Here is a 24,205-nt window from a genome sequence, read left to right as displayed (position 1 = left end):
ATGGGTCTATTTCTGGGTTCTTTACTCTGTTCCATTGATCTATTTATGCTTGTCTTGATTAATGCAGCTCTATAGTAAATCTTAAAATAAGCTATTTTATTTTATCCAGGAATTCTAACAATTTCTGGTGTGGAGTGTTGTTAGCCAAGTCGGTACTTGGGTTGTGTACCCATCCCTGAACCCTGTGTTCTATTTTATTTTAAATCTTAAAATAAGCTATTATGATTCTTCGTACTTTATTCTTGTTTTTTGAAATTGCCTTAGCTACTCTGGTTTCTTTGCTTTTTCGTATAAATTTTATATTCATGTCTATCTCAAAAAAAAAACCACACAAAACTTTGCTGGAATTATGATAGGAATTGCATTAAATCTGCACATCAATTTGGAAAGAAATGATATCTTTACTGTGCTAAATCTTCCCATCCAAGAACATGACGTTTCTCCATTTATGTAGGTCTTTCTTTCATCAGTGTTACTTTGTAGTAGTACCCCTTTACCCATGGTTTCACTTTCTGTGGTTTCAGTTACCCAACCATCAACTGAGGCCCAAAAATAGTAAATGGAAAATTCCAGAAATAAATAATTCATAAGTTTTAAATTGCGCGCTGCTCTGAGTAGTGTGATGAAATCTTGCGCCGTCCCACTCTGTCCCACCTGGGACACTTCTCATCTCTTTCTCCGTCATCTCCACGCTGTAGACGCTCCCCACCTGTTAGTCACTTAGCCATCTCGGTTATCAAATCAGCTGTTGCAGTATCACTTGTGTTCAAGTCACCCTTACTTTACTTCACAATCGCCCCAAAGTGCAAGAAAAGTGATGCTGGCAATTTGGATCTGCCAAAGAGAAAGTGTATGTGGAAAAAAAAACACCAACCATAGTATATACGGGGTTCAGCACTATCTGCCATTTCAGGCATCCATTGGGAGGTCTCGGAGCACATCCCCAGCAGATAAGGGAGAACCTCTGTAACATGTTTTGTTACATTTATACATTAATTTCTCTTTTAAGTGATTGCAAATGGTATTATTGTGTTTTTAATTTCAATTTCCTTGCGCTCATTGCTAGTATATAGGAATATAATTAATTTTTGTACATTGATGTATCCTATGGCCTGATGAACTCATTTAGTTCTAGGATGTCTTTGTTGTAGATTCCTTGGGATTTTCTACATAGATTTTCTTCATATCATCTACAAATAGGGAGTTTTATTTCTTCCTTTTTCTATCTGTGTGCCAAACTGTTTCCTTTTCCGTGCCTTATTGGGCTGACTAGGCCCTCCAGTACGAATGGGAGCGGTGAGAGCAGATAGCCTTGCCTTGTCCCTCTCTCAGTGGGAGGCGTCATCTTTTACACAATTAAATGTTAGCTGTAGGGTTTTTTTGTAGATGTTATTTTATCAAGTTGAGGAAGTCACCCTCTATTCCTAGCTTGCTGAGTTTTCATCATGAACGAATGTTGGCAATTTTCATTTGCATCAGTTGATATGATCATGTGCTTTTTCTTTCCCATTGGCTTCTTGAAATACTGAAAAAAGCTTCGAGACTTCCCCACCTGACCATTTTCTCAGACTAGGGCCCGGGTACTCAGTTGCTACCTCTGGTCTAGTCCACCATATCCCAGTGTGCTCCAGAGACTGCAACTTGAGCCCTACATGTGGCCAAATGGAAATGCTGCCCATAGTACCCACTCCTAGAGATTTACAATACATGTCAACATAGCCAAGGCCCAGAAAAGCCCTGAAATGCAGGCTCCTGTTAACTTCACATAGGATTCCCCAAACGTATTTGACCACAGAGCTTTTTGCCAAAAACCTCGTCATGCTCCCACAGGACTTTCTGAAACACACTTAGGGAGTCACTCAGCTGACTCTGTCCCATAATTTGCATTTGACCTAAAGGCCAAGACCAGTGCCCTGGCCAAGGCTACAGATAGTGGCATCACAGACACAAGGTCCTAGGTCTTCACACCCGAGCCCACTGCTCCTGCTCCAGACCATGCTGCTTTGACAGGCTAACAAGTCAGCCACTATCCCAGCAGCACTATAGGCCATAAGGATAAGAGGAACGCAACCATCACCAGTCTGGTTCCTTTGGTGGCTCTCCGGCCCTTTGTCCTTACTGAGCCTGGGGATAAGGGGCTCTGGTCCTCACAGTGGGGTGTTTACGGTGGGTGGGTGTGTAACGCAGGCCGGGCCTATCACAGCACTGGAGCCCCGGCCGGTAGCACAGGGTTCAGGGATGGGTACACAACCCAAGTACCGACTTGGCTAACAACACTCCACACCAGAAATTGTTAGACTTCCTGGATAGACTGTTTTCCTATGGAGATGATGCTAAACTACAGAAAAACGAGCTCACGTTACCAAGAACCACCACACAGAGCTCCTTCGAAACCAAGTTGTAAGAGGAAGGGCGCCTGTGACGTGTGAGCCCAATCCAGTGATGCTCGAAGCAGAACCTGCCTCCAAAATAAAAATGACAGACCAGGGACAATTTTCTCAAACAAGTTGGATACAATCACATCACTTGTCAACGGAATCCTGTCTCATTTGCTTGTGAAGCAGAGGAAGTTCTCACTGAAACGGCTTGGCAGACTCCTGCCAGGACGTACCGTCAAGGTTCCACAGCCGAGAACACTCTTCCCTACCCACTCTCAGATGGACGCCCCCCCACTCCCACTGCCCACCAAAAGACACAGGCAGCCAAAGGCAGCTTGGGCAATACTTGATATACATCATACATTTATTAGTGAATATCCCTCTGAAATCAGCAACAATATTAAAAAAAATAATGATTGCACTACTTGGTCAAGCAGAACTAGCAACTTTCATTTTAAAAAAAGTACAAATCTGTTAAAAATTTCAATCAGTATACACATATATATAATACAACATACTAGTTATGTTAAATGCTACAAACCAATGTGAATCCAATGGAATGGAAAAAACCACACATTTAAGCTTTAAGAACCATTTTTTTTCTCTATATATTAGCATTTTCTCAAATACATACATGGGAAAAATGAGGTAACTGTAAAATGTGCAAGGAACAGGGCCCCCCAAATGACATATACTTATATAGTATATATATATGCAATCACATATATATATGTAAAACCTTTCTAACACAGAACAGGTGCGGGCCCAGCCAGGCTGGGGGATGCTGCCCACTGTCATGCCTAGGCCAGAAATTGGTAAATAAGAGTAAACAGTAACAAGCCCCCACCACAGGAAATCATTGGTAACATGGCATCTATAGCAAGGTCGGCAAATCACAAACATCCTAAATAATTGTTTTATAAATCTTTTTTTAATGATTTTTTTTAAATGTTGTGTTCCCCCCACCCCCCTGAAATAGCTGCTCACTGGAACCACTGCAGCAGCCGACACGATCCGAGAGCCTGTTCCGCCTGCCCCAGGAACCGGAGGGTTTTGAAATCCTTTTGTTGGGTGGGGAAGGGAGAGGTTGGAGAAGATGGTTCTCTGTGTAAAACAGGTGGGGTTTCAACACTGCTATAAATATAGAAACGTCACCTGGAGTTATATACAATAAGACTTTGGGTTGTCCACGGGGTGGGGCCAGGCTGATGGGCCCCATGGCAGGCTGGGGAGGGGGCAGCCAGGGCTGCTGCCGAGAACGAGGGTGGATGGAGCATCCCTGAGGCAGCAGGCGCCAGGGGCTGCCTGCTAGGATGTGCCGGCCCCACACGCGGTTCGTTCGTTTGGGGCAGCAACCCGAGCTGGGGGTAGGACAGGAAAGGGACCAGGAGAACGAGGGAAGGGAGCTCAGCCAGACCCTACAGGGGGCCTCCTCCAGACCTTGGAGGACAGGGCTCAGGCTGGAAGGGGGCCTCTGGAAGTGGGGCCCACGCCCTTCCTGGTCCCTGTCCTCTTGGGACTTCCCTGGAGGAGATTCGCCCAGGCAGGTGTGAGATGGGCCCTGGCTGGAGAGGGAGAAATGCCCTGAAAAGCGTACGGTCCCGGCAGGCTCTGGGGACGTGTGCAGTACAGTGCATGGCAGTTATCAGCTGAGCACAGACCCTCTAACCCTGCCCATGACCACCAGGCGCCCGGCCCAGCCCAGCCGCACACATGCATGCGGACCGGGTGGCACCCCGGGACCATTCCCTGCCCCCCCCCCCCGTGCACTCGGTCCTGGTTGGTCCCTATACCCCCCACTTAACAAAAAACAAAACAAAAAAACAAAACAAAAAAAACCCCCATACTGTTTAAAACTCCACACCCCGAAATCCTACACACAATTTTGGGCCAAATGAATTAAAAAAAAAAAAATGCTGCTCCTCACATTCATGCAAAATGACAGAGAAGGGAGATGGGACATGGGTCTGGCCCCTGTCACTGCCATGGAGGGGTGGCCACCAAGAACACAGAAGGTCACTGTCCTGGGCATGGCCCAGGCACCTCAGGATATGTGTCGCCTGGGCTCAGGGGAGGAGGCTGGTTCCAATGCCCTCCAGCCTGGGGGCAGGGCTGGAATGTCAGGTCTGGCGTTCTCTAGGGAGCCAGACGTACCCCTTACAGCAGGCTGGGTCAGGCTGGTAGCCTGAATCTGACTGGGGTCAAGGCAGGAGGACCCAGGTCTGGGGCTGGAAAAATGGCCTCATGCCACCGTCTGTCCGAGCCTGTCAGTGCCACCTGGGCAGAGAGCACACCATTTCAGTGCAAGAGACCAAGTGACCCAGGATGGTGCCCCCTTTGCCCATCCTGGGGCCAAGGATCTCCACCAGCCACACTGAGGGAATCGACCCCTGGCTCCCAGTGCTGGCAGGAAAAGGAGACGAGCCAGAGAACAAACGGGAGGGAGACCGAAGTCAGAGATACTCAAGCAGCCCTGTGGCAGGTGGACTGGCAGGCAGACTGGGGAAGGAGTCTTTGGAGCTTGGCAAATGCAGGGACTTATTGCAGGGGCTTCTCTCAGGCCTGACCCTGGCACTAGCTCTGGAGATGCAGGCGGGAACGATGGGGCAGGCCTGGGCCATCCCCTCCTCGTCCTCCCTGGTCCCCCCAGGTTTCCAGAGCTTCGGGCAGGGTTCTCCTGGGCAGCTGTCGGCCTCACTCGGCCTCCCTGGGCACCTCGGACGCGTCAGCCCGGCAAATGGGACACGTCCGGTTGGCCTGGGGGGAGCAGCCACATATCAGGCCCCACTCTCACCTATCCCATCCCCTCTGGTGGGGATTCAGTGCCCAGAATACAGCCAGAACTTGTGGGTGATGACAGGATGAAGAGGGGTCCCAAGGCCCACCTCCTCCCTCCCTCACCATGAGGAATGCCCGGGAGCGGCCTGGGCGGCGTTACCTTCAACCACTTGTCAACACACTTGGTGTGGAACTCATGGTTGCAGGGCAGGACTCGGAGCAGCTGGCGCGCCTCAAAGTCGCTGAAGCAAACGACACACCTGGGAGGAGGGCAGATCGTCACTTCCATACTGATGGCCAAGGAAAAGCTCATCTCAGAGGATGAGGCCACCCCCGCCCCTGGAGGGGGGTCCCCTTGCAGTCCATCTGCGCCCAGAGGGCAGGAGAAGGGGCATGGCACTCACAGTGTCTGCTCGGACTGATGGCTGTCTGGGTTAAATCGGTAGGCTGGAAGCTGCTCGATGTCTGCTTTGGTGAGGCCTCGGGGCTTGGCATCTCCCAGCCGCTCCGCCAGGCTCAGGAGGGCCTGTAAATGGGCAGGAGGGCACGGTCAGCTGTGGCCGAAGCCAGAGGACCCCCCATCTCCCACCTCCCAGGACCCCACAGGACCTCATAATTCTCCATCTCCACGTCATCCACGTCCAGATCCAGGCTGATGGTGGGTCCCACTGCTGTTGGTGACATTGGCAGCATCGAGCTAGGGGAGACAGGTACAGGGGACCAGGGTCAAGGTCAGCTGGTGTGAGGGCATAGAGCTGCTCCCGACTCCCTTCACGAAACAAAGCCCAGAGCTCTGCACTGTTCACACCGAGGCCCAGTGTCTGCCCCCGGGCATGGTAGGAGGGGAGAGCCCAGCTGGTGGGGGTGAGCATGAGCGTAAGCATGTGTGAGTGTGGTCTGCTGAGGGTGCCAGATGGCCGAGAGGCCCCTGGACCCCACCAGCTGTGTTTGGGTCTAACCGCGGGAGGCCCCAGGAGAACAGAGCAGCATGGCTCGGGGGCAGATGTGCTGGTACTTACAGGAAGTAGGGCAGGAAGCTGGGGTAATACGGTGGCGGGGGTGGTGGTGGGGGCGGCGGGGGCAGCGGCTGTTGTAGGCGGTACCTCTGGGTGCTCAGTCTCCGCGGCATCATGTGGGAATAGGGCTGCGGGAGGGGGGCCGGGACAGGTCAGCCGGCGGCCCAGCTCCCGTTGCCCCAGAGCCTGGGTGGGGGTGGCACTCACCACACCAAAGGACAGCTCCTGGTGCAAGGGATCGTGGGGCAGGTAGTGCAGGGGCACGGATGGGGACAGGCCCGGGCCTGGGCCAGAGGTGGAGTAGGTGAAGCTCCCTAGGGGGTGCTGGTCCCCCCGCAGCTCCACGTCGTTGTCCAGACGCTGCAGGGACTGCAAGAGGCAAGGACGGGTCAGCTGGAGTCCGTGACAGGGAAACCCCTGGCCCCATGCCACCCCCTCCAGCATCGGCCCCATCGCCCAGGCTCACCATACGTGGGTGCTGGGTCTGCAGCGATATGAACTGCCCAAGTGGCGCCATGTGGGCGGGCTGGGGGTGTGGAGCTGGCGGTGGGGGGTGCAGGATGTAGTGGTCACTGGAGATGAGGTGGGGGTAGGCTTGATAGGGCACGGGGAGCTGCTGCATGGTACACGCCTGGATCAGCTGCTGAGAGAGGAGCAGGGGGCTGGAAAATGTTCTTCTGGGCTCTGGGCTGGGCGTGTGCTTGTGATGAGGTCCAGGGGTCATTCCATCCAGCAAGAGGTCCCCACAGAAAACCTTTGGGGGGACCCATCCCTCGCCTACACCACCCCCAGGCAGGACAGTACACTCTTAAGGTCCATAGTTACCAGCCCAAACCGCAGGCAGGCACTGGATGCAGGGAGGTCCCTGAGCCCTGAAAAGCTCTTACTGCACGTGAACACATGCTTTTCTGGGCAGGGCTTCAGGCCGGAGCCAGGTGGCGCTCTGACAGCCTGGAGGGGCGTCGTAAGCTTGGCAGTTCTGCCCCTGGCCTGTGTGGGACTTTCTCAGGGATGGGGGGTGTGGGAGGGTGGGAGGTGGAGGCCCCACTCACCGGGGGCGGGAGGCAGCAGAGCGGGTAGTGCTGCCCGCTGAACATCACGGAGCATGCTGGGAGCTGTTGGGCACTGCAGCCAGGAATGTGCTGGCCTGAAGGCAGGGGGAAGCCTTGGGTCGTCACTGTGGTGACTGTGTAGGACAGAGGGACGGGTCCCTGGTGCACCTACGGGCAGAGACCCAGGAACTGTAGGGAGGAAGCCTGGCCACGCAGCTCCCCAGGTGAGAGAGTCCTACAGGGCCACCTCCCCTCCCTTCTGTAGCTGGGATCTACTGAGGTACTGTCCCCCGTCCCAGGCCCCAGAAGGCAGAAAGAACCTTCTGGGAACCTGGGAGAGGCTTCCAGCTTTACCATTCACCCACTGTGTGGCCCTAGGGCAGGCCCTTCCCGTCTCTGGGCCTCAATTTACCAACCTGTAAAGCGGGGCGCTCCCTAAACATGCAATGAGTTAAGTAAGCAAGGTGAAATCAGGGCCCTGCCACTTCTGCTTTGCAGACAGGCTTGCCAGAGGCTGGGGGACATGGGGTGGGGGTGGGGTAAAGGCACTCTGCCTACCTGTTCGTGGAGATCAACCATGAACGGGCTCTGTTGGGAGGCTGGGTGCAGCATTCGGGGGCTCCCGCCGGCAGGAGCCGAGGCTCGGCGCTCCTCTACGGGGAGGTGTGGCAGTCGGGCTGGCGGCTGCTGGGAGGGTAAGCGCTCATCCTGGGCAGGTGGGCGGCCCTCGTGGCCGGGGCTGCACCACAAAGAGGAGGCCTCGGTAGGACTGGAGGGGGGACACTCATTCACAGAGCATGGAGAGAAGCCAAGGCCACTGCCCACTGGGGAAGGGGGACAGCTCAGGGCCCTGCACCCCACCACCCTGGCCCGCCCCCGTGCCTCAGCCCAAGCTGACAGCCGAGCACCAGGGGCTCCGGGGTCCACAGAACTGGGAGATGCCTTCCTACCTTCCCTGGCTCTGGCCTGCAGTGCTGCCAGGTCCTGCAGACAATCGCCGCTGACCCACAGGGGCAGAAGGTGGCCTTCTAGTCACTGCCAGAGCCCATGGTCGCATCAGGAGTGGCAGAGGGATGGAGGGGTTGGACTGGGATTCACAACCCTACGAGTCAAACAGACAAAGAAACTGAGGCACAGAGAAGCCCCGTCATGTGCCCCATTTGTCTGGGAGACAGAGTCAAACCTCTGCAGCCTGATTCCAGGGGCTGCTGGTGTCCAGCGCGCCTGGGCTACCTCCGCACATGCACTCTGTGTCTGACCCTCTTCTTGGCACTGGGGCTCAGGGCAGAGACCAGGGACAGGTTTGGCCTGCAGGCAGCCCAGGCCTCAGTTTTCTGCTCTGCAAAATGGATCTCGCTTCTCCTTGGGGGTTGTGGGAGTGTCAGAGGGCTTCTGAGCCAGGTGGTTCCGTCAGGCTCCCTCCGGGTGGGGTTCCTCAGCTTCCTCCCCCCACCTGGCTGGCTCAGGGTTGGGGGAGGGGAATTCCAATCAGTCTTGGGCCCAGTTCTCCTTCCACTGTTGCCAGGTAAGAGGTTCTGATCCAGTTCCGGCCCTCAGGCGCTCCCAGTCACGGCAGGTCAGTTTTGTTTCCATAAGCCATTCCCACAGTGCCTACCCATGTGTGACTTCCTTTACTCTTCAAAAAGGACACTGTCAGCTCCATTTTACTGAAGAGAAAACTGAGGTTCAGAGAGAGGAAGGGACTTGTCCAAATGTCAAAGTGGAAGGGGTGGGTGACCACAACCCTCTCACTGTACCCTGCTGCCAATGGGAGGGGTGTGGCCCAAGGGCTTCCCAGGAAGTGATGAAAGAAGCCAGCCACCAGTGCTTGGCAGGTGGGTCTGGAATGCAGCCAGGCCCTTTCGCTGGGGGCCCCACACAGCCCCTAAGTGGGAGGTGGGGCTTGCTGAGAAAAAAGGGGAAGCCAGAACCTAAGGAAGGAAGTTGAGTTGGGACCGAGGCGGAGGCGGGGCAGATCTCCTCCCTCCCTGGGAGCTGGGGGTCCAGGGTGGGGGCAGTTGGGGGGACTACTCATTAACTGCGGAGATTGGGATGAGGCCCCCACAGGGAAAGCTCTGGAACCTGTCAGGCCCTGCAAAGCTGAAGGGTGCATCAAACAGGACCAGCCCTTTGCAGTTCCTGCCACAGGGAGGCCCCACCGTCCCTCTCCATCTGACAAAACACCTACTCATCCTTGATACACAGCTTTACATGTTGCCACCCCGTTGATACAGCGAGGGGACCTGTGTACTGTCCCCTCAACACCTCATTCCTTCCTGCCAACAGGAGCAAGAACATTTCCTCTGTGCTCGTCTTTAGCTCCTAACTCTCAAAATGAGCCTGCAAGGGAGGCTCTTTTCCAGCTGACAGGACAGAGTCCCATCAAGGCCGCAGTCAGGAAGTGGAAGAGCTGGAATGCACACCTCTCCGGCCCAACTCAGGCTCTGGCACTTGGCAGAGGGGTAGGCAGGGCCCAGTGACCAGCTTGTGTCCAGCACAAGGGAGGCCCGATGTGATAACGCACACTGGAGAGTCCATCACACAAGGCCAAGGCCACAGTCTGGAAGCAGTGAAGTTAGTGCCAACGATTCAAAATTGGGAGCCTAGTCCATACACATCTGGGTTTTTCTGGTTGGGACGCCCAGAAAATCTGGTTCCACAGGGCCCTCATTTCTGCTTGGCTCCCCTCACTTGCAGCATGAGCTTTCTCTCCAGGCACCCCAGGCCCATTCCCTGCCTGACCACCACAGGTGACTGGGTTTGTAACCCCTGGTGTGGCCACGTGCACGTCCTTACACGTGTCTGTACAAAAGCAGCCTCCCTGATTCCTGCTAACAATCCAGCCTAGCAAACGAAGGCCAAGAGAGACTCAGAAGAACCCTCCAAATAACTGAAACAGCGGACCCCTGGCCCACCCCAGACCTCCTAGATCAGAATCTTGGGACGGTTTGGGAACACAGATTTTTACTAAATTCTCCAGAAGTTTCTGTAGCACAGTCATGTTAGGGAATCTCTGCTCTAATAGACCTCAGAGATCCTGGGAACCTACAGTCCTGCCAATGAGGAATAGTAACAAATACTACGATATTTCCCATGTGCCATCTCAGTGAGTCCTCACAGCAACCCTCAGAAGTGGGGACACTGAAGCTTAGAGAGGGTAAGGTCCAAGGTCAGTCGACTGAAGTTGTGAACACACTGGGACACGACCTAGGAAGTGGCCTCAACTGCTTCTCTTGTGCCAGGTTATCTTGCTGAAGTCTGGGTAGTGTCAAGGCTCATGGGTGCAGACCCCACAGAGGCCCAGACCCATGGGAATCTGCTCTGTGGCCAGCCCCTCAAAGACACCCACTCCTCAGAAAAGGGAAGTAGCAAGGAGCTCAGAAACCAAACCAGCAAACAGAAGGGACTCCAGATGTGGACACTGATGCCAAAAATGACAGTGTCAACCCCTACATTCTCACACACGACACCCTGACTTCTGGCTAGAGTCCTGGGTACATCACTTGCCCTCTGTGAGCCTCAGCTTCTTCATCTGTAAAGTGAGAACAACCCAATGACAACTCCCAGTAGACTGGCAAGGGGTGCTCACAGGCCACGGCAGGAGTAGTCTGTAAAGTTTTAAGTGTGAATGATCACCATGAGAAAATAACAGAGGCTGCCCTCCACCCCCACCCCCCAAGCAGAAAGCAGGCACTATTACTTCAAGCTCTGCAGGAAGCAGCTGGGAAATATGCCTCCCTAGGGGATACCCCAGCTGGCAAGGGAGGAGCCCCTGGTTCCTGAAGTCCTACTAGGAACAGAGGTGGCAAAGAGGGAACATACCCACTTCACATTTGAGGAAACTGAGACCCAAAGAAAGGAAGTAACTTGCTCTAGGCCACAAAGCCAGACAGGGACAAAATCGGTCCTGGCTGGCCCCTGGGCCCAGATTCCCCCAACTCCTGACTGTCTCACTAGCATCAGTGACCCCAAAAACTGCCTAATCCCAACTCTCTATTCCAGGCCCTAAAGGAGATCAGGTCAGCTGTAAGGTGCTTGTGACTCCTCCTATTGTGGAGAAAAGCAAGGGAGGCTCAGAGTTAGAGCTGGCAACGTGCTCAAGGTCAAACAGCAAGGGTGGCCATGCTCTCAATGAGGTCTGTGTAAATGGGTCTTGAGGGTCCCATCCCTAAATCCAACCTTGCATGGAAGCAGGCACCACACTTGCATCCACACCCTCCCCCAGGAGGCGGCCGACTCCCTACTTTCAGTGCCCCAGCAGCTACTCCCATCAGGGTCTAGGGAGCCCCTGTGATGTCATGTCACTTGGGCCCAGGGGCTGTTTGTAGGAAAAAGGGGCTGTTCTGCAGACAAGCGAAGTCAGCCTCTGAGAGCATGAGTAGACTAAGCAGGAAGAGAAGCCCCCTCCCAACTCTCCCCACCCCAAGAGGTAGGCCAGGCCCAGCATTGCCTGGTGAGCAAGCAGAGCTCCCCCACGTGAGGTGACTGGAGGCAGCTGAGGGCAGGACCAGCAGGCTTGGAATTAGGAGTCCTTCCCCTGCCCGACTCCCTGGATGGCTTTGGTCAAGGAAATCTCTTTGCTTCTGAGCCTCAGTTGCCACAACTGTAAAATGAGGATGGAAAACTCTCCTTCCCAGAGCGTCCATATAAAACCAGAGACACAAGCCTCAAAAAACCTGGTGGGCACGTTAGTGGGATAGGAAACCAGTATCCCTGAGGGGCAAGCCCCACATCAACGCGGGCCAGGTACAGGTTGCGGGGCTCGGGGGAGCTTCCTCAGCACCCCTCCTCGGGGAAGGAGGACCGAGGTGCGGACACCCGCCCGAAGAGGGGCCTCCCTCGTCCCCTTCTCACTCTTTGGGCCACACTCGGAGGGACATGAGGGGCGGAAGGCCAGGCTGCGGCGTCTGGGCAAGAGCGCTGTGACTTTAAGAGCGGAGGATCCCAGACCATGTGCTCGGCGTGAGACAAAAGCAACAACAAAGGAAGTGGCGGCAGCAGGGGGAGGGGGCGGCTCCTTCCTCTCCAACCGCAGCGCTCAGCCTCAAGAGAAGGGAGACTCGTCCTGGCCTTGGGGGGCGCTGAGCGGAGGATGTCTCCGATCCTAGAGGTCTTGCCGCTCCCTCCAGACCGCCTGTGATTAACCCCTGCGGAGTACCCTATATCACAGCCCCCAGTCCCAGGGGAGGGGGGCAGGAGTTTACAAGGATGCGGAAATCGGGAGTTGGGGGCTCTGGCCCCGACTCACCTTCAGCCGCCAGGCCACACGTTGATTCCTTTGTTCCCGATCTAGGATGGCCAAGCTGGGCAAGGGGGCGGGGGGCCAGCCTGGACACTTTAAGAGCCCCCGCCCTGCGGAACAATGTGCTCCCCTCCCCGCCCCCCAGTCCGGGGGGAGTCCGTCTCTTGCCGGGGCCCTCTCTTTGTCCGTCCGCGGCGTCTGCCTCGCGAGGCCCACGCGCGGTCAGCCTCTCTCCGCCCAGGCCCTCCGGGAGCGGGAGGCGGCGCAGGACGCGGCCAGGTTTGCGCAGCTGCCCGCGGCTGGCCCTTTAAGAACTGTCCGCAGCGCCAGCGGAATGTAACAAACCCCACATTTGATTCACAACATTCGAAGCGGCGGGGTCGCGCGCTGGGCGGGAGGGGCCTCGCGGGGGCGCGCCGGGAGGTTCCGGCAAACAGTAGCCCGCAGCTGCCCGCGGCAGCCCCGCCCTGCGAGTGCCCCGAGAGCCAATCACTAGAAGCGACTAGGCACGTGATAAGCGGGCCGCCATCTTGTAAGGCAGATTTTTTTTAAAAAACCTTCTCGCCCCCACCTTCATACTTAAAGTGACCGCAGCCATCATAGGCAAGGGGCGGGGCCACATGGCCTGACTAAAGATGGGAGACCCCGAGGTGGGCAAGACCAATCAGCTGCAATTCGAACTTGCTATGCAAACTCCCGAACCACTCGCGCCTCTGAGGCTGTATCCCTACCGGAGAAATGGGTCCCGCCGGGAGAACTGCAACCGGACTTACTGTGTCATGGTCCCCTCCTCGGAGACGGGGTGCCGCCTGGGACACTGAAGTGCAACGGGGCCGATTTTCGACCAGGCTGGGACGTCCTCTTAGGCCAGCCAGGGTGGTCAGGAAAGCTCTAACAGCCGTGTGCCGGCAAACTCCCCGGAGATGACGTCAGCCCAAAGAGCTACATCGCTGCGATGACATCATGGCCTGGCCGCCCCCCCATCTCCTTGTTTATACTACGCGGCGGCTTTAAAAAGCTGGGACGGCCTGGCTTGCCCAACGGACCAATAGCGGACAACCCATGTAAATAAGTTAACGCCTGCCCGGCCCGGGGATTGGTCCTGCGCGCACTGACGTCACAGTAATATTTTAACCGCCCCGCCCCCAGCGTGGCCAGGGAAAGGGGCGGGCAATAGTTTGAAGCTTGAACTGCGGAGGTTGGGCGCTCCAGGTGTTCTCAGCTGGGGTTCCGGAGTGCTTCTTGGCTAAGGGGGTTGGGGAACTAAGCCCAACGAAGTCTTTAGTTTTCAACTGTACTCCTCCTAGCAGCTATGAGACGGAGGGATTACTACAACTTGCCCATTTTACAGATGGGTAAAGAGGATCAAGAGGGGTGTCACTGACCCCAGGTCACACAGCTAAGAAAGTGTGGCTGAGCAGATATTTGAACCTAAGCCAAAGCCGAGCTTCGTTCCTCTTTGTCTTGATGCCTCTTCGGGAAGACATACAAAGTGGGATATAACCCTATATCGATTATTTAAGCAAAAACAAATCAGTAATGCTCTAAAATATCCAGAGCTGGGAACAAGCCCAATAAAGAATCGTGTATGCCTATAATCAATAACTGGGCTCCTCTGTGTATGGAGCTGCACTGACAGAGGGCTACCTCCAAGACAGCCCTAAATGAGATGCCAATCCAAAATGTTAACATTTCCTAAACCTGTGTGGTGGGCTACTGGGAGAGTAGGGGATAGTGTCATATTCTTTGCTGCTTTGGTATAGTTCATAATCCCAAATTTAAAAATAAAAATAGAAAACAAGATGCTGAACAGAGTGTAACAGCATATGTATCTGTTTTTTAAACATTAGATATATACAATATCTGCACAGGATATTTCTGGAAGGATACACAGGAAATTGATTGACAACTGTCTTCAGGGAGAACTGGAAGAGCACACTGGGTCAGGAGGATAGATTTTTTTTTTAATTGTATGTGCTTTTGTACATTTGCTCTAAAAAAAAAACCTATAGAGTATAATCTACTGAAAAGTCTAAAGAAAATTACTGTCAATGAGTATGGTTTTAGTCTTTTAAGTCATAAAAACTTCTGTTCCCTTAGAGTCAGAAATCCTCCTTCAGGAAAGGTATCCAAAGGAAAAATCCAGAAGTTTAGGGAACAAACATGTTTATCGAAGTGTTGTTTAGACCAGCCATAATCTGATACTGCACCGTGGATATGCAACCAGCAACACAATGACTGAAAATGGTACCCGGGGGGATATCTGCAGACTTCTAGGCAGAGATCAAGTTCATAATGCATTGCTACCGATGTTACCTGGAAAGCCAAACTCTCTCCATCACAGTTAACACTATGTGTGCCTGAGAATAAATGGGGATGTACGGGGTGATGGCTTTCTCTAACCATCTCATCATCAACTCTCTTCTCCTGTATCCCTTCCAACCTTTTATTTTTCCCACTATGCAAAAGGAATTAGAAAATCCTTCCCACATTCAAAGGTGCCTACATTGTTAAGACAACACCGTGCTTGCCTGTGTAGGGATACAACTTGCAATGTCTCCCTATTGCCTGGCCTTCAGGGGTATGCTTACTAAGATCCCCCACCAAACTTTTCAGGCCCACCTTTTCCCAGCGCTCTGGCCTTCCCTGCCTGCCAGAGATGCCCTCTCTTTTTCTGTCCTTTGAGGCTCTGCTCCCATCTCACCTCTTACAGGAAGCTGTGAAGTCTCCAGCTTGTACTGAACCCCCCCATCTCTGAACTTTGGGCTAGCTGCATCCTGACCTTCACTTCAGGTCATTTAATTTGCACACAGCCCCGTCACAATCCATCGTTCCATACTCATCTCCTGGCCTAAGAGGATTCAGAATTTTTAAGGGCACTATCATCCAGCCTTCACATTGAAGGCAGACACCACCAGCCTCATTTTACAGGTGAGGATCTGTGGCTCCAGGATGTGACCTTGCTCCAGGCCACACAGTGAGAAAACCTTCCCACTCCCTACTCTCAGAAAGTAACCCTTCAGCCACAATCCAGTTACATACTTTGAAGCCACCAAACCTCTGACTGTACTATTATCTCTGCCTAAAACACCCTCAATACCCACTACTCACCTCTGGCAAAACCCTGCTCAACCTTTGGGGCTCAGCTCACAGATGGCCTCCCAGGGCTTCCTGACCCGTCTCTGGCAGTTAGCTGCTCCATCGCCCTCAACACAGCACGACTGTCATCATATTGCATCAGGACAGCAGAAGGCTAGCTCCACGGGACTGCCCCCCCACTACTCTCAGCAGGGTCTAACGGGTCCATCAGGGTCCATCAGGCGGTGGATGCCTAAGAACGGAGCTCTGGGTTTGACTCTTGCCCCTGATGCTACAGGGCCAGGAAGTCCCTGCCCTGTCTTCCCTCAAGCATGACCCTCTGGGGCCTCGAGTAAATCCCCACAGCCCCAGCGTTCTCCCCAGGGCCAAAGACCAGTAATACCCCCGCCACACGCACCTGAAAAACTTTCCTGGGCACATGCAGAATCACTCTGGAGCACGTGGGAAGGAGGATCAATTTTACCAGATTTTCCATAGAAGCCAGAAATCTGGACTTGCCTGTGAAACCCCCTCTCAGGTTCACCGACAAGTCTTACGCTTTGGAACCCCATGGGGGGATGTTGCCTGCACACCTGCATGCCTCCATCTCATCAGCCCACCCTACTCCGCCTCGAAGGCCAGTTCTGTTCCTTTCATCTTACAGATGAGGAAAGTGGCTCAGGAAGAGATCCCAGAAGTGTGGTCCATAGGTGGTGGTGGCTCACCCTTGCCCAGGCAGCTGTCAAGAGGCTCTGTGGAGAAATCGGGGTGTAGGGTCTTCTGCATGGTCTGGGCAAGTCCTGTCCTCATCATTGGCTCACTGGTCCTCCCAATGACCTAAGAGCTGGGCACCAGCATTTGCCCCATTTTACAGATGAGGAAACTATGGGAAGAAGGGATATGACTCACCACCCACTGTCATACAGCCATCAAGGGGTAAACCTAGGATCACACTGTGATCCCATATTAAGTCTGATTCGTGCCATGCAAATGTCAACACAGGGTCCTCAAGGGTTGTTCAATAATCAAAAGCACATATGTTCTGGGGCATGAGGAGAGAGACCATGGAGGCTCAGGGATTAGTGGATGACTCTATATCACAGGTTGGATGAGTGGCAGAGGCGTTCAAATCCTGACTGCTCCAATACAAAACACTGGATGCTCCCAGACGCAGGCCTCCTCTGCAGGAGATGGGAGGGATTCAGCTTGGGCAGGAAGAAGGTGGTTCATCTGTTCCTGCTGGGGCCCTGCCATCCTCCATTGGCCCACCCAGGAGCCTGGACAGCTGGCTGCCATCCTCCCTCCGTCAGGGTCAGAAAGAACCCCACTCCTTTCTTCTAAGACCTGTCAAACTCTCCTGCAATAAACCAGGCCCAGGCAGAACAGAGAGATTGAGAAACCACCCAGGGACACACAGCACAGCTTGGTACAGCCAGCTCAGGACTCAGACCTCCCAGCTACCAGCGCCTCACACACTAGGGTGGGGATTGACAGGCCCTCTGCCAAGTCCTCTCTGTTCAGGACAGGCCTGAACACACCACCCTCACATCTGAGCCCCAAGCTTTAGCTCCTCTAAAAAGAAGCATCTTTGTGCAGATGCAGGAAGGGTGTTCCTGGGTCTGGGGCTCTGGTCTGCAGCACTCTGGCCTCAGTTTTGAAACTGTGGATCAGTTATTTGGCCTCTCTCCACCTCAGTCTCTCATTTGTAAAATCAGGACATTGATAACAACACTAGTGGCAGATGACGTTTATTGAGCACTTGGTATGTGCCCGCTCTGTTGTTCACCTCCTATTGGCTACTGAGGAGGCCGGCATACACTCATGGTTAAATACAGACACTCTGAAGCCAGGCTGTGTGGGCTTGGACCCTGGCTTTGTCTATCAGCTCCGTGACCTTGAGGAAGTAAGTCACCACCTCTGTGAGGCTGTTTGGCCAGGTGTAAAATGGGCGTGAGAGTACATAGCTCAGCGAGTTAGTGGCTCTCTCTCACTATCTGCATCTTTGGGGCTACCTGCCTGACTTTCAGGGTCTGGAGCTGCGCTTGGATGGGCGAGTTTTGTGGGTATGACGCTAGGAGGCGCTCTGCTCTCTTTCCCGACTTCCTCTTCCCTGAAGCTCTCACTACTGGAACCCCCAGGGTCTGCAGAGGAGGGTACAGGTACCGTCACCAGGGGCTACAGGACTGCAGCGCCGAGCAAATCCTGAGAGATGAGTCCACCCGAATTCTCCATTTTCTCTCCGTTTTAAGTGTCTCTCTTACTCGAAGACCAACTTCCTACCACCATCCCCCTCGGGCCCACACGCCTTCTCAATCCCCAGAACCAACTCGACTTGGGCTTAGTGGTCCTCAGGCAACGGAAGCTGTATGACCTCGGACGAGACACAGACCCTCTCTGTACCCCCCGGCGATCCGACATCCTGAAAGCAGTAACGACGGGTTTAGTGATCTGTTCTCCGGTCCCGCAGCCACTCTAGGGCAGGGCCCAGGACGCTCTGTCTCCCCAGCGGCTTGCACATGGAGCGCTGGTAAAGTGGGACCGACGTAACAAATCCAAAGGACTGCAGCTCTCAGTCCCGGACGCCTGGGCCCCAGCTGAAACTGTGACCCACCGGGGTTTGAGATTGGGGCATGCGCAGGGCACACTGGGACTTGTTCCCAGGGGCTTCCCGAACTGGGGTACTTGGACCTAGCAGGCAGACAGCGGCTAGAAGGGAGCGTCTCTCGCTCCGGGTCCCGGGACGGCGAGCTTGGGCCCTAAGGATGCTGGCAAAGGCCTCGCTGGAAGTCCCCCGCTCTTCTCTGCCAGCCCGCGTCCGCCCCCTAGAGCTCTGTCCTCGTTGGCCCTGCGCCGGGGGCGCAAGGCTCAGGATCCAGGCCAGGCATTACCTGGTGCCGCGGCGGGACTCCACCCCCACCCGGCGGCCAGCTTGTCGCTCCCGCGGTAGCCCGGGGTCCGGGTCCTGCTGCTGCCCCCACTGTGGCCTCGCGCAGTGGAACCGTCCGCGGACCTCATCACTGATCGCGCGCGCGCGATGCCCATGCCGGCTGCGTAGCTTAACCTCCGCTCCCGCGCGTGTATGGAACTACCTGGACTGCACCAAGCGCGCGGAAGCGGGAGGTGAAAGGGGCGTGGCGTTGTTCAGCCACGCCCACTCAGCTCCCCGCGGCAAAGGGAGGATAAGGACGAAGTTCCCAGAACCTGGCATCCTAGCCACAGGTTTATTGCCCGCGTGACGTTGGACTAGTGACTGATTGCGTCTCTTAGTCTATAAAATTGGGAAAGTAATATGACTCAGTGACCGTTCAAAGAACCGTTCCTTCCCAGAGAGTCTGTCCCTCTCCCCCAGCCTCGTAGTGAGGGTGGGGCATTTGAGCCTCAGTTTCCTCGTTTGTGAAGTGGAAGCAATAATACCTCCTCGGGATGGTTGGGAGACTCCAGTGACAAGAGGAGGCGTATGCCCATCGCTAGAGCCAACCAAGATCAGAGCATGGTGGACATCTGCTCAAGCTGGCCTTTCCGAGTCCGGGAGGGCATCCCCGACGCTCCGCATCCAGGGAGTATTAGGCGGGCGAGGACTACAACTCCCAGCGTGCCCCGCTCTGGCCCGGTCACCTCGGGAGTTGTAGTCCCTGAAGACCTCGCCTCCCAGAGTTGGCTTCACGAGGTCCCCCTTTTCTCAGCTCAGGACTTGGCTCCTCAGGTTAGGCCCGCTGCTTCGAGGCCAGCTTATTTTTTTAAAGCTTTCAATTGTTGAGCTTTTGCCACAGTCAAACAATATTCTAAGTGCTTAACATGAATTTGCTTAGTTATTCCTTAAAGTCTAACAACCCAGTATGGGAATAGTATTACTCCTGTTTTATAGATTTGAGAACTGACGCATAATGAGGTAAAGGGATTTTGCTAGGAAGTGACAGGACCCAGGATTTCTACTCAGTGGCCAGGAAAGAAGCCTGATGTGTACCTGAATTGCTACCTCAGATGCAGATCTCTCTATCACTGGCCCTGTGCTAAGTGCTTGATGGCATTACCTCATTAATCTTTATAACGAACCTGACTTGGGTTCACATGTTATGCCCATTTTGTAGACGAAGAAGAACCTGCTTTCTACCTCACTCTGATTCATCCTTCAACAAATATCTTTTCCTTTTTTTTTTTTTTTAATTAGAACTACATTAAGGCCTAATTTAGGGTATACTCGTACTTTACAGATACAAACATTATCTGTAACCTTATCTGTAACCTTATCTGTATCTATGTGTATAGCTTAGTGAATTGTTCATAAATGTGTGCCTCCATACAACTAAAACCCTAATCAAGATCTAGAACATTTTCATCACTCCAGAAAGTTCCCTCTTGTTCCCTCCAAGTCAGCCCCCTTCAAACATAACTATTGGTCTGGTTTCTGTTACTATAGATTAGTTTTATGTGTTTTGAACTTTGTGTCAATGGAATGACTGGCTGTGTAAATGCTGCCTTTTCCCCTTGGGATCCCCTTGAGATCCATCCTGTTGTGTGTGTTAGTAGTCTGTCTTTTCCCCCCCAGACTTATTGATATGTAATTGACATATAATATTGTGTAAGTTTAAGGTACAAATATGATGATTTGATACATGTATTTGTTGCAAAATGATTGCTGTATTAAGGTTAGTCATTCACCTACATAATTACCATTTTGTTGTAGTTGTTATGGTGAGAACATTAGCTCTAACAGCAACTTTCACGTCTAAGATAGATACAGTATTGTTAACTATAGCTACCTTAGACTCCCGGAAATTATTCATCTTATAGCTGAAAGTTTGTACCTTTTTTTTTTTTTTAAATAAATTTTATTGGGGAATATTGGGGAACAGTGTGCTTCTCCAGGGCCCATCAGCTCCAAGTCATTGTCCTTCAATCTAGTTGTGGAGGGCGCAGCTCAGCTCCAAGTCCAGTTGCCATTTTCAGTCTTTAGTTGCAGGGGGCGCAGCCCACCATCCCATGTGGGAATTGAACCGACGACCTTGTTGTTGAGAGCTCACGCTCTAACCCACTGAGCCATCCGGCTGGAGTGGAAGGCGCAGCTCACCGGCGCATGTGGAATGGACCAACATCTCCTCATTTCGAGTCGCAGCATCTGGCAACCACCATTCTATAATCTGTTTAGATGTATTCGACTTTTTTTTTTTTAAGATTCCACATATAAGTGAGATCATGAAGCATTTCTCTTTCTCTGTCTGGTTTAGTTCACTTAGCATGATGCCCTCCACGTCCATCCATGTTGTCGCAAATGGCAGGATTTTCTTCTTTTTTATGACAATTATATCCCACTCTGTATCACATTTCCTTTATCCATTCATCGTTGATCGACACTTAGGTTGTTTCCATGTCTTAGCTATTGTGAATGCTGCAATGAATGCCTTTTAAAAAAATTACTGGGCTGGCCCAGTGGCTCAGGCGGTTGGTGCACTGCCTTCCTAAGGCCGAAGGGCCGCTGGTTTGATTCCCACATGGGCCTGTGACTGCGCCCTCTACAGCTAAGATTGTGAACAACAGCTCTCTCTGGAGCTGGGCTGTTGTGTGCTGCTGTTGTGTGCCGCTGTTGTGTGCCGCTGTTGTGTGCCGCTGTAAACGGCCAGTGACTGTCGACCGACTGACTCAGCCGGCGGGAGCGCAAGGCTCATAATAGCAGCATGGGCCAGGTTGCTGTGTCCTACACAGCTAGACTGAGAAACAATGGCTTGAACGGGGCGGGGGGGGGGAGGTGGAAGAAAGGGGGAAGAAAAAAATTACTCAATAATATTCCATTGTATGAACGTACAACAGTTTTTGAAACTTGATCCTCTGAACAATTGACCTCTGAGTTCCAGCCACCATAGTCTTTCAGTTTCCCCAAGGGCCAGGCTCTTTCCAGAGTGGGGTTTTGGATACACTGTTCCCTGTGTCTGGGCTTCCCTTTCCTTCCTCTGGGCCTGGCCTACTCTGCTCTCACACAGAGTCTCCATGTGTGGGGGCAGGGATGCACATCCCCCCACACACCCTACCAGTGCCCGGCACTCAGCACAGTGCCTGGCACAAAATGAGCATTCAGTGTGTTGAATGCACACAGAAGTGGCAGGGGGGTGCTCAGACTGTAGAGCAGCGCGGTGCAGGATTTTGTACTCTGCAAAGCCGTGTGCAACATGGAGGGATGGCTGGGAAGTTGAGGAGGGATTGGACGCATTCCTAGCAAAGAGCCACCCTCCGCACAGGCTCTCCAGGTGGCCTCGAAGCCATTCACTGTAGGGGGTGGGGAGGTTCATGATTCAGAAGAAGTGGTGGCTTAGAGAGGAGTGACTTGCTCAATGTCATACAGCTAGTCAGGGGTAAGTGAGGACTTGATTTCAACTTGATCAATTTCTGAACGCATAGTGGGTACACACAGTAGGTTGTGGGTACACACAGCAAAGACAGGAAATGAGAAGTTTTTCAGTTCAGAATTTGTCAAAACCACACACCTAAGACAGTGACTATGAAGGAAGCTGGAGGTGCATCTGAATTGCTACCTCACGTGCACGTCTCTCTGTCACTTGCCCCGTGCTAAGTGCCAGACTGCATTACTTGATTCATCTTTTCATTTTTCCATTTTCTTTTGATTCATCTTTATGACAAGCCTCTGAGTTGGGTTCTGCTGTTTGGGGCATAACAAGACATGGAGGCTCAGGGAGATGAACTCCCATGCCCAAGGCCACCCACTGGCAAGTAGTGGGCAGGGGAGCAGGACCTACGTCATCTAAGTCCTTATCTGGCCTCTTGGCCCCACTTCTGCCTGCTTTCCCACCACTGCCCGAAGCTGACCCTGGGCTCAGACCTGGATCATTACAGCCCAGAGCCCACTCAGCCAATCAGCTGCCTTGTGACAGGCAGACAAGTGTCCCTTGAGATGGGCAGGGCACCATCTGGCCACACCTGGCTCATCCAGATGCTGTCCAAAGGTGGACAGGCCAGGACATGTCCTGTGGGGGCCAGAGCAGTGACTCAGAACTGTTCGTCTTAGAAGGCAGTGCAGGGAGGGGGAGCAGGGCGTGGGTCTGGGGTCTGCCCTGCCTAGGTCTGGACAGAGAGACAGGTGGACTCCCTTGGTCAGAGACAGACCTTGAGCCTGGCAAGGAGTCACCTGCCTCTCTTGCTACCAGTTAGGCCACCAGCAGTCCCACCTGCCACTCCAAACATTAACATTCGCTGAGACTTTACTCTGGATTGGGCACTGGGCTCTCAGGACTTTAAGTGTGTGACTTCATTTTATCCTGACCGCCACCTTCTGAGGTAGACTTCATACATTGCTCACAATTTAAAGATGAGGAAACTGAGGCTTAGGGAGGTTCTGTAACTTGCCTCACCACAATTGAATGCAGCCCCTGATCCCTGAGCCTGATCTCTGAATAATTACACTGTAATAAGTCATGCCAAGTGCCATCCACCTCCTGTAGCATCCTCTCCTTGGAGACACAGAGGAGGAGACACCTCTCAGGTGTCAGAACTCAGAACTGTACCATAGCTCCCAGATCCTGGCATCTTCTCTCTGTCTCTCTGTCTCTCTGTCTCTCTGTCTCTGTCTCTGTCTCTCTCTCTCTATATATATATGTTTATGTGTATATTTAAATGGATAGATGCTGGACTCCATGGATCCTGTTTCCCTTTTTGCCTTGCCTGCTATGAAGCCTGGAATTCATTTCATGGCTCACTTCTGACAATTACCCAAAACTTAAGGGCAAATATTTAAATATTCTGTGGACTCTAGTCAAGCCTAGATGTCTCCTCATTTTTCTCACTTGTTTTGCCTTCATCCAGGGTTCTTCCCTTTTTTAAGCTTGTTGTAGCATTTTCCCCCCAATTTTTAAAAATGGTAGTAAAATACACATAACATAAAATTGACCATTTTAACCATTTTTAAGTGTACAGGTCAGTGGTATTAAGGACATTCACATGGCTGTGCAACCATCACCACATCCACCTCCAGAACTCTTTTCATCTTGTAAAACTGAAACTCTGCCCATAAAACAGTAACTCCCCAATCCCATTCCCCCCCACCCCCATGCTCTATTGTACTGTCTGTCTCTGTGAATTTGCCTACTCTAGGTACCTCATGGAACTGGACTCACACAGTCTTTTTGTGACTGGCTTATTTCACTTAGCGTAATGTCCTCAAGGTTTATCCATGTTGTAGCCTGTGTCAGAATCTCCTTTTTAAAGGCTGAATCATATTCCATTGTGCGTATAGACCACCTTTTGTTTATCCATTTATCTGTTGATGGACACTTGGGTGGCTTCCACATTTTAGCTGTTGTGAATAATGCTGCTGTGAACATGGATGTATGTTTTGATAATCTATTTTCAATTTGGGGGTTTGGAGGACAAATATCCCTGTTAAGGTGCCTGGCATATAGTAGCTACCTGCTGCATACCTACTGACTGTGAGTCGGGTGTGGCCCCTGCCCAGTGGGGAGGCCACTCGGGGTTATGGCAACACAGGGCGCTTGTGCCCTGAGGAAGCTGTGGGTTCAGGGCCCTGAGAGCTCCGGCGGGGGTCACGGGGTGCATGCTGCATGCCAGGCTACATGCCAGGAATGGTATCTCCGTTATCTGGTTTTATCCTCACAAGAATCCTGTGACGCAATATTAGTTTCTCCAAGTTTTGAATGC

At 52.9% G+C, this 24,205-nt stretch overlaps 1 protein-coding gene across 11 annotated transcripts; it reads right to left on the bottom strand.

Moving 5' to 3' along the window:
- Positions 1-2,728: 2,728 nt before the first annotated feature.
- On the bottom strand, positions 2,729-18,929 carry RNF44 (ring finger protein 44). 11 transcript variants are annotated; one of them, XM_033096509.1, is made up of 11 exons: positions 12,473-12,937; positions 8,175-8,326; positions 7,783-7,963; positions 7,225-7,392; positions 6,639-6,812; positions 6,380-6,541; positions 6,176-6,300; positions 5,766-5,853; positions 5,561-5,682; positions 5,317-5,416; positions 2,729-5,135 (listed from the first exon to the last, which is right to left on the bottom strand). In XM_033096509.1, exons 2-11 carry the CDS (start codon positions 8,279-8,281, stop codon positions 5,073-5,075), a joined length of 1,290 nt encoding a protein of 429 aa, XP_032952400.1. In that variant the 5' UTR covers positions 8,282-8,326; positions 12,473-12,937; the 3' UTR covers positions 2,729-5,072. The 11 variants fall into 11 exon arrangements, with proteins under 11 accessions (XP_032952400.1, XP_032952399.1, XP_032952397.1 ...); XM_033096508.1 differs by lacking the exon at positions 12,473-12,937 and adding an exon at positions 18,433-18,929 and having other exon boundaries at positions 2,730-5,135; positions 6,639-6,815; positions 7,783-7,993; XM_033096506.1 differs by lacking the exon at positions 12,473-12,937 and adding an exon at positions 13,240-13,569 and having other exon boundaries at positions 2,730-5,135; positions 6,639-6,815; positions 7,783-7,993.
- Positions 18,930-24,205: the final 5,276 nt, after the last annotated feature.

The sequence above is a fragment of the Rhinolophus ferrumequinum genome, chromosome 24 (assembly GCF_004115265.2).
Source record: "Rhinolophus ferrumequinum isolate MPI-CBG mRhiFer1 chromosome 24, mRhiFer1_v1.p, whole genome shotgun sequence".
Lineage (NCBI taxonomy): Eukaryota > Metazoa > Chordata > Mammalia > Chiroptera > Rhinolophidae > Rhinolophus > Rhinolophus ferrumequinum.
This window is presented reverse-complemented; position numbering and strand designations above follow the sequence as displayed.

Excerpts from the sequence above, each read along its gene's own strand:
- RNF44 (XM_033096502.1), bottom strand. The coding sequence starts at position 8,887 with ATGGAGCTGACAGTGTCCTTTTTGAAGAGTAAAGGAAGTCACACATGG. Across the intron at positions 8,327-8,839 it reads GTAAAGGAAGTCACACATGG|GGTTGTGAATCCCAGTCCAA; the intron begins GTAGGCACTGTG and ends TTTGACTCGTAG. Across the intron at positions 7,393-7,782 it reads TGGTTGATCTCCACGAACAG|GTGCACCAGGGACCCGTCCC; the intron begins GTAGGCAGAGTG and ends CTCTGCCCGTAG.